This window comes from Psammomys obesus, unplaced genomic scaffold (genome assembly GCF_907164565.1).
Source record: "Psammomys obesus unplaced genomic scaffold, mPsaObe1.curated_primary_1811, whole genome shotgun sequence".
Classification (NCBI taxonomy): Eukaryota; Metazoa; Chordata; class Mammalia; order Rodentia; family Muridae; genus Psammomys; species Psammomys obesus.
In genome coordinates, this window is record NW_026596381.1 from 387,197 (window position 1) to 397,368 (window position 10,172).

A 10,172-nucleotide genomic window follows, 5' to 3' on the forward strand; every position below is an offset into this window, starting at 1 on the left:
TTATTATTATTATTATTATTATTATTATTATTATTATTATTATTATTTTGATTCTGATAGTGGCATATTGAGATCTGGAATGGTAGTGTCTTCAGCATTGCTCATGATTGTTTTGGCTACCATTCTATTTGTAAGGCTTTCCCTTGAGTTTCCTAATTGTATTGTTGAGTTTTTAAATTCCATCTTTATTTCATCTTGAGTGCTCTTCAGTTTTTCTCTTTGTTGAATTGCGTTTTCAAATCTTGCATTGTCTTTGCCATCTTATTCAGCCTTATATTCCCTTTAAGTTAATTCTCTTTAAGTTCGCTGAGCTGTTCATTTCTGTTTTCTTTAAACTCCTTGAATTTTTTGATGAAGTTTATAACTGTTTTTTAAGTTCTGTATCCTAGGACTAACTTAAAGTAACTGTCTTGCACTGAGACCTGGGGACATGGACTTCTTTTTTTTTGGTTATGTGTTTGGTATGGACATAGCACACTTGGTTGATACACAGGATTTGCCATGCAGTACAAGTTGGCAGTTAATGCAGGTGGATCTCACCAGGGTGGATCTGGTCCCTGGTTGTGACACCTGAGTTAGGTCTGGAAACTGAGGAGAGTTCAGGCAGGTTAGGGTCATGCATACTCATCAGGCTAGTCCAGAACACAGCATGTACATGCCTGTCTGGCTCTGAATTATGCATCTGGAAGAAACATCCATAGAGGCAACTGGAATTGGAAGGTGTTTTGCCAGCAAGCACAGATATGTTACCTGCATTTCCTCTAGTACATAGACAGGATAAAGGATCATTGGAAGGGAGTGGTCTGGGGTCTTTTGTGTCCTAAAGGGAGGGTAAGGGACCGGTGAAAGTGATCTACTGAGTTCTGAAAGGAGGGAAAGGGAAAGAAGAAACTTTTTATCCTGGCCAGCAGCTACAGGGCTACCTGAGTTGGGAGGGCTTGTGCCAGGAAATGCAGATAGGTTAACTTTGTCTTCCTTCTATATAGACTGGCTAGAGAGTTCCTGGGAGTGAGGGTTTCAGGGTGTTATAGGTTCAAATAGAGAAATAAGGGTCAAGAGAAGGTTGCAATCCCAGAAAAGCATCCACAGTTCAACCAGGGTTGGGAAGGACTGTGCTTGAGTGCACAGGTAGGTTACCTGTTTTTTGCCCCAAATGGTCTGTTTAGAGAGTCCCTGGCACTGAGAATGCCAGTTTCATGAGTCTTAAAGGGAGGAAGAGGATCTCTGAGAAGGTCTGCTGTTGCTATCTTTATTTAATTGATATAGAGTAGAAAGGCTATTCTTGGCCCCATAACAGGCAATTGTTTTATAAAACACTTATAAGATGGCATATACTAAAAAATATATTCTAATCTTAGTAACTGGTAACATGCTTTGCAACACACATATACTTTTTGTAAGCTCTTTGTCACAAAGGCTGGATCACTGTGATGAAGGAGATAATCATGGCTGAACTATTGGTCAGAGTTAGAGTGTACACTGTCATTTGTTGACTGCTCATCACGTGCCACATAGCTTGGGAACTTACATGAGTTAACTCATTTAGTCCTTACACCATGACATATGAGGTAGGTGGTGTTATTTCCCCATTAGAACTGAGTAAGTCAAAGCTGGGAGAAGTAAGGCAATCAGATAACGTCAGTCACTTGATATTTAAAATTTGAAGAATCCCTTTTCAGATGAGGAGGAGGGACCTAACTCATCCCAGCATGTCAGCTATGTGTTGATTTCTTCGAAAATCCCTATAGTCATCTAAGCCTATCTCCCACTTTCAGCAGGTGGTTCTGCTGTTCTAATCTGTTGTGAGTTGTTCCTTTAATGTGTTGTGTCTTTCTGCTCTAAGGCCTTCGTTCATGTTCTCCTTACCTAGACTGATTCCCCTTGTCTCTCTGTACTCACGACAGAGGACAATTGTTCAATAAACTAAATACTTGTGTGTGTGTGTGTCCTTACACTACTTATTGCATATTCACTAAATAGAGTTAAATGTAAGTTTAATGTTATTATTATACAGAGGCAAAAATCTAGTAAAGGGCAGGACCAGCATGTATTCCCCGGTATGAGATTAAAGTACGTCTTCTTTCATGATGTGTCTCTACCAGCACAAATGGGATCTTGGCCATACACTCACTCAGCTGGATATATGAATGAAGATAAGATGCCACTCTGAGCATCAGTTTCATATTTCAAAAACTAGGGTAGAAATAGACACAGTTCCAGGTATTGTATATGTAATCCAGAAGGGGTTGAGAATAAAAGTCTAGACAAGAAGGGGTCTATATAAATAATTTCCCAATAAAACTAAATACTGTTCCTCTGTAAGACAAGTCAACAGCTACATCAAGAGTTCTACATATGCCTGGTGATCTAACTCAAAGGTAATGTAGGGCAGTGTGTAATATGCAGGTTTTGTAGTTACTCTTCCATCAGTATGTCAATCTTCCTGACAGAAGAAACACAAGGGGAAGTTTTTATATTAGCATTTGTGCTGTATGGTATGAGAGCCATTAGCCACACGTTTAAAGTTAAATTCATTAAAACGAAATAAAATTTGTAACTCAGTCCCTTAGTTATAGTAGCCACATATCATGTGCACTTGTTGTTTTTGACTGTGAGAGAAAGGGTTAGAAAGATGGCTTAGAAGGGAAATCCAAACCCCGCTTTCCATTTCTTTCTCCATTCTCTTATTGGCCTGTTTCCTACTCTTGCGAAATTTCAGGAACAAGACTCTGCAGATGGAAAAGATCAAGGCTCGTTTGAAGGCTGAGTTTGAAGCTCTTGAGTCAGAAGAGAGGCACCTGAAAGAATACAAACAGGAGATGGATCTCCTGCTACAGGAGAAGATGGCCCATGTGGAGGAACTCAGACTGATCCATGCTGATATCAATGTGGTATGTGGCTACTTGTCTAGAGCCTATCTCTGGGCTCATTAAGGAAGAGGAAGTAGAGAATGTTGTTACTTTTCATTTAATTGTGACTGTAGCCAGCTCACAGTAGAAGGTAACAAGCTACTGTGCAATGGAAAGTGCCATGAGTTCTGAGTCCAGCTCTAGTTATGTCACTGACTAACAGCAATTGACAAGTCCTTCATTTGTGAACATCATATTTTCTCCCCGTATTTTAAAAGTGACTAATTGACCTTCAAGGGTTCATTAAGTTCTGACATGTTCACACTCTGGAAGTCTGCAGCTTAAGAAGCAACCAAAAAAAAAAAAAAAAAAGTGGACTAGATTCCTGCCTCTTGAGGACAGCTTAGCATGCTCAAAAGCTTCCATCCAGACCAAATGAATCATCGCTGCCTGCTTATGAAAGTGGGGCTCCCTCATTAGACTGCCATTTGCAAACTCTTGAAATATTGAGAATAAACTGCTGAGCTGACAAACTTCCATTGTTGGGAGATATTCCTGTAGAGGCTGGGCTTCTATACTTGTTGATTCCTTTATCAGGAACTAGGAAATTTTTTTTGAATATTTTTTTTAAATTTATTTACTTTATATCCTGATTGTAGCTTCCTCCATCACTTCCTCTCAGTCCCCCTTCCCTCGCTCTATTCCCATCCCTCTTTCGTAGACCACTGAAGCCCTTCTCCCCTACTATCCGAACCTAGCCTATCAAGTCTCATCAGAACTGTCTGGATCCTCTTCCTCTGTGGGCTGGCAAGGTTGCCCTGCCGGGTCGGGGGGGGGGGGGAGTGATCAAAGAGCAGGCAACTGAGTTCACATCAGAAACAGCCCTTGTTCCCCTTTCTAGGCAACCCACATGGATACTGAGCTGTCTATGGGATACATCTGAGCAGAGGTTCTGGGTCTTTTCCATGCATGGTCCTTGGCATGAAATGTGCAGGCAAATGGATGGAACTAGAAAAGATCATCCTGAGTGAGATAACCCAGAACCAGAAAGACACTCATGGTATATACTCACTTCTAAGTGGATATTAGCCATATAATATAGGATAAACATAGTAAAATCTATAGACCTAAAGAAGCTAAACAACAAGGAAGACTCTAGGGAGGATGCTTAATTCTCATTCAGAAGGCAAACAGGATAGATACTGGAAGTGGCTTAAGAGTGGGAATAGGATAGGAACCTACCATAGATATCCTCTAAAGACTCCACCCAGCAGGGGATTGAAGCAGATGCAGAGATTCACAGCCAAACTTTGGACTAGGCCTAGAATATTTTAAAAATACATAAATGAGGATTGCATAATAGACCCTTAGGGTTTTGAGTATTAGTGAGCACAAGATTCTGAGTCTCCAGAGGGAACCATACACTCTGCTGCAAACTAACTGATGATATAGAATCAATAGCATGAGTAACATGTTTTTGACAAAGAGGGTGAGAGTCCAGGCCAGTAAATCTCAGACTGGGGCACCAGGATCAAATGGAGAGCCTATGAGAACACAAATAGTTGAACTTTACTCCAGAGTTTCTAGTTACATATGTTAGTTAAGGGCTTGAGAATTGAAAATTCTTCATTTGTAAATGCCAATTCTGCTGCTGCAGCTGCTGCTGAGGGGTGGGGTGGAAGTATGGCAACCACATTTGAAAACAATTGACCTAGGAAAGAATGTAACTGGCCTAGAGGACACAAGTCATCAATTTTTAAATTTTTTTTTTTTTTTTTTTTTTTACTTTCCTCAGATATGGTTTCTCCGTGTGTAGACCTGGCTATCCTGGAACTTGTTTTGTAGGCCAGGCTGGCCTCAAACTCACAGAGCTCTACTTGTGTCTGCCTCCCAAATACTGGGATCAAAGGCGTGTGCCACCACCACCCAGCTAAGTCTTCAATTTTGTGTAGGTTTTGTCCCTAAGAAGTATTTCCCTGAATAAATTCTTTATTCTATGAGCTTCAGCTCACTAACCTCTAAAATCAAGGATAAGGTGAACTAGATGATCTCTAAAGGCAATTCCAGCTATGAGATGTTACTAATTTGAGTTAATTTAACCACCCTTTTTATGAGCTTTTACTCCTATAATTAATTCCTATATTAAGTGCTTCACATGAATTTGATCTTTGAATCTTTACTGAGACTACATGGGTATGCAGTATTAAACTCTCACTATTATATTGATGAAGAAACTGAGGCTTGATCAATCATGTAGGAAAGACAGAGAACTTGAACATAGATTGGTTTTCCTCTGGATTCTGTGCTATTATCTATTTAGTCACAGGTTAAAGCCTCTTGGGAACTTTGGGATCTTTTCTGTTTTTACCCTTCTGTATTTTCCAGATGGAAAACACCATTAAACAGTCTGAAAATGACTTAAACAAGCTACTAGAGTCAACCCGGAGGCTTCATGATGAGTATAAGCCGCTGAAAGAACACGTGGATGCCCTGCGCATGACATTGGGCCTGCAAAGGCTTCCTGACTTGTGTGAAGAGGAAGAGAAACTCTCCTTGGAGTAAGATGCTGCCTCTGACTCCAAAATAGCACTATGTAGCAGAAGGGAGGGGTGGGGAGGTACAACATGAATATATACGTAAAGCCTGGCTTGCAAGTCAGAATATATAGTCCTATTAGGTCTTTCAGTGTCATTCCTTGCATGACCTTCTGCAAATCTCTATGCTGACAAGTTATAAAGAAAAATGATGAGATGAAGATTAATAGGCAATTTTAAAAAATACCTTGTGCACTATTTGACAATATAAGAATTTTGCCTATGCACTGGCATGATGGTTCAGGGAGTAAAAGGACTTTTGACCAAACCTGGGGACCTGAGCTCCGTTCCTGGGACCTATGTGGTGGACTGAGGGAATGAATTCTTGAAGGCTGTCCTATGACTTCCACATGGACATGGTGGCATCATGTGCCTGCCAACACGTAAATGTGCACAAATAAATGTATTTCATGTAACATTTAAAAATTACTTACCTATGACTTTTAAGCGGTCATTTTCCAAGTTAAGATCTAGAGGAGTATACAGAAACTTTTGTAAACATGAAATGATACACTTCCATGTTATCCAGGACTTACCCTATCATTAAACCTCAAGACTCAGAGTAAAATACTAGGCTCACTTTAAAGAGAGAGAGAAAGATACGCCCAACAAAAAGTATACCCTAAAGGTATAGCGTGTTGCCTGTGAAAGCAGGGAGCTTCATGTTCCTAAAAGGATATAAGTACAGGCCTGGGAATGCATAATAAGAATATTGTAAATGACTATCAAATAGAGAATACATCTAAATATCTTGCTAGCCCTGAGATTTTTTTTTATCATCTGCATCTATCAGAGTTAAGAAGCAAAATGTCTACCATTTCTACTGATAATGTGTCTCATATTAAGGGGAAAGAACCGTATGTTATGGGGAAGGTACTCCCTCCTAAGAGGGGTCCACATATCATTTTTGGCCCCTTAGCATAAAGACTTTAAGATAGGCAAGGCTCTTCTTGCTTTTAGAATGATCCAGCCAATGTGTTTCATTCCCAAAGTTACTTTGAGAAGCAGAAAGCAGAATGGCAGACAGAACCTCAAGAACCCCCCATACCTGAATCCCTTGCTGCTGCAGCTGCCGCCGCCCAACAACTCCAAGTGGCCAGGAAGCAGGACACACGGCAGGCAGCCACCTTCAGACAGCAACCTCCACCTATGAAGGTGAGTAAACTAGACTGGACCTCCAATAGGAGGCTGATGATATGCTGTTTGAAGTTTTGGTCTTATTTATTTTAGATTTTACTTAAGCAATGTTTGGCACACAGAGGATGGGGGGGGGGCTCTGTTGATTCCATGTCGCCTTTGTTTGTTTGTTTGTTTGTTTGTTTTACATTCCCAGAGAGATTAGAATACAGGAAGCTTTGCAAGCTCCACTAACATACAATTTTCTGGAGGTTAGAAAGATAATCTTTATACAAATATATAGGGAACATATTTCATTAGTGAGGGATTCAGCAGAGTCACAAGGCAGGTTCTATGTATATTTGATGAACAGATGAACAGATGTTTACATGGTTGGAAACAAATTCTGAAATAACTTTGGAAATTTTTATACAGAAATTATTTATGTCTTATAGAGACATAAATGTATGACTTTTATGATTACGTTTTCTTCCCAATAGAATTAATTTGCATTTTTCTATGCTAAAACTGTTTGTAAGTTATCAATGCAATATCACAGAATCAGGCCAATAGTAGATAGTCAAATAGGCATTCTACTTGAGTGGAATGCCCAGTAGACCATAACCTACAGGTAGAATCTGGCTTGCTGAATGTTTTCATTGAAGATTTACTGGCATACATACATGCCAGTTGACTTGAGTGATATATCTTAACATAAAATATAGTTGAATAACTGCAACATACTACTTAATATAAAAAATTCTCATATATTTATGAAGCAACCCGTGGCTCAGGATGTAAAGGCATTTACCTTATAAAGCTGATGGTCTGATTTTGATCGCTAAATCCCACAGTAAAAAAAAAAAAAAAAAAAGAACAAACTCCCCAAAGTTGTTCTAGAAGAGAACAGAAAAGTTGTTGTCAGATTCGTCAGATATCCATACCGGTACTTTGGCATGTACACACATATCATGCACATACGCATGCACACACACAGATACACACACAAATTATCAATTAAAAAGATTTTGAAGTCTAAATATTCACTGTCTTGATTATAGAAAATGCTTGCTGATTCATCCTGTCGAAGAAAAATCAATAGTACATGAGTAGGCCTGTTATAATGTCCTTATATAATGCTACATTGATATGTAGTTCTTATTTTATTTCTAACTTTTACATACATTTTTCTATACTGTATGTGTTATATATTCCACTCCCAAGTTCTATGATGTCTGAGAACACAGATTTCTACTTGAATCTTACCGGTAATTGTTCCATACCAATGGAAAATTATAATTGCTTTCTGGGCCCTTCAATATCAGCCATATGAACCATTATTAGGAGACTGACTATTTATCCTGTCTACTCCCTCCAGGCCTGTTTGTCATGTCATCAACAGATTCATCGAAATGCACCTATATGTCCTCTTTGCAAAGCCAAGAGTCGGTCACGGAACCCCAAAAAGCCAAAACGGAAGCAAGATGAATGAAGAGAGGGTGAAGGGACCTTGATCGTAAACCCTCCCCTTGGCCACAGTGATAGATGTCCTGATTCTTTTTAATATCCCTTCCTTACCCTACTGAGTCTTTTATTTAATTTGTTGGAAGAATAACCATTCTCTCTATGCCCTTATTTCTTTCTGCTCTTGGAATTTCTGGTTTAAGAACAGCTGTGGTTTGGGTGCTAATGACTGGGTCTCATGAACCCTCCCTCTTCTCCCACTCACATTTCAACTACTGCCCTAGTTTGCAACTGAGCAACAGGTAAAAGGCCCTAGTTGTTTTGTTCCTGAGGACTGGTGCCTAATGAGCTCTAGGGTGTAAGGTCTGGAGAAGATCTGTATCTTGCTTTAGGAAAAGGCCTCAAAGATTTCCTTCCTTCCTTTTTTGCCTCAGGTTCTGAAGGACAACCACTTTATTTTTGCTGAAATTCCCAACGAGCTGAGTGCATATATCTCTACAATATTCAGGTCCTCATTAAAGCCTAGGGGTAACTTAGACAAATGTTCCTTCTTATATTAACTTGTGAGGTCCTGGTGTTATTTTATAGTTCCATCCAAGTCTTCCAGTTATACTCAAGTTCTAACATACCAGGTTGGGCATCTTGAGATTCCCAAGGTCTTTCCCCATACTTCTAATCTTTGAAAACCATAGATATTCCCCACAGTGAAATTAGAGAGCCAGCCCCTGTTACAAGTCTCACCTACTTCACAGCTTCAAATACTAGTTTTATTGCTATGGTATAGGTATTGCATTGTGCTGAGGAGCCCTAAGCTGACTTTACGTTTGGATATTGTTCAAAAACAATTATGTTACTCTAATACATGCTCAATGGTCTATCATTGTGAGGATAGAAGTTGATGTAGTGTTATATGAATGCCAATCATTTTATACATGTGAATAGGACTTTACTTTTTTTTTTATTCTCTCCTTCTTTTGAGTCTGTCTTCTGTAAGATAGCCTCAGTTAAGGACACTTATTGGTCACTCTTTTTATGTGGGTTCTCCCAAAGAAAAGTCACTAAGCCCTTCAAGCCACACAACTCACTTCTTTATCAAAGCTAAGACTCCTGGTCATGTTATTCTCAGACCTATGGAAAGAAACCAGGGCTGACTTATCAAAAAGACTTAATTCTAGGTCTCTATACCTGGCTGGGGAGAAAAGGGAGATATTTACCCTATTTTTCTTTAACTTTTTGTTTTGTGTTACCATGATATGTGTTCAAAATATTAAAGATTCCTCTCCTTTTTGAAAGTAAAGGTATTATGATATGATTTCATAAATTCTTTTAAATAAATGTTCATTTGTTGGAATAAATGTTAACTGGGTGCATTCTGCATACTGGATAATAATAATAATAACAATGAGAGAATGAGAAAAAGACCGATTGGGATACAGAGATATGACCAGGAGCTGGGACCAATATGTGTGAAAAAAGATAGCTAGATGGCTGGAACAGTGCAGTGGCTGTAGTAGAAGTGACAGGACAAAATCAGGACCCCAATGCCAAGACTCGCCATGATTTTCTTAGAGTGACTAATTAAGAATATAGGGAGGAATGTATCCCTGCCAGCGCCTAAGTGAATGAAATATGGAGCATGTCCAAAGCAGGCCAAAGCAATTATTTTAAGGCTGGAAATATAGAACATTGGCATAAAAGCAGCCAAGATCTAGGTAGGATGAGAACACCTAACAAGAAATGTATGCAGAAGCATGAGTGACAGCCTTCCATATACCCACTAAGATCCTCATAAACTGAAAGCCAAGATTGGAACGTTTGGTCATCAGCACACCAGAAAGAAGGCTGTGGCTGGCAGATGAACGTGTCTCAAACCAGGAAACACATACGGAAAACTATTTGACATATAAACTCCCAGCAGAGAGAACATACTGGTCTAACTTGTTTGAATTACTAAAAATAGCAGCTCCCTCTTCACCTGTTTCAAGTGCGGGGTTTTTTTGGCTTTTGTTTTAGTTTCTGTCTTGACTGACAGATTTTTATGATTACCTTTCTTTCTGTACCAGTCTTCTAATATTTTCTTGTTATGTTATACCTAAAATTAATTAATTAATACACTTTCCCTGTCATTCATGCTTTGATACTTTTTCTT

General features: G+C 39.2%; 1 protein-coding gene across 2 annotated transcripts in view; it reads left to right on the forward strand.

Annotated features, from left to right (window-relative positions):
• Nucleotides 1-9,382, forward strand: part of Zc4h2 (zinc finger C4H2-type containing) — a 20,186-nt gene extending 10,804 nt beyond the window's left edge. For both annotated transcript variants that reach the window (XM_055597477.1, XM_055597478.1), the window contains exons 2-5: nt 2,720-2,891; nt 5,235-5,407; nt 6,436-6,598; nt 7,938-9,382. In XM_055597477.1, coding sequence (XP_055453452.1) covers nt 2,720-2,891; nt 5,235-5,407; nt 6,436-6,598; nt 7,938-8,051 — 622 coding nt within the window. In that variant the 3' untranslated portion in view covers nt 8,052-9,382. The remainder of the gene's footprint in view (nt 1-2,719; nt 2,892-5,234; nt 5,408-6,435; nt 6,599-7,937) is intronic.
• The last annotated feature ends 790 nt before the right edge of the window (nt 9,383-10,172 follow it).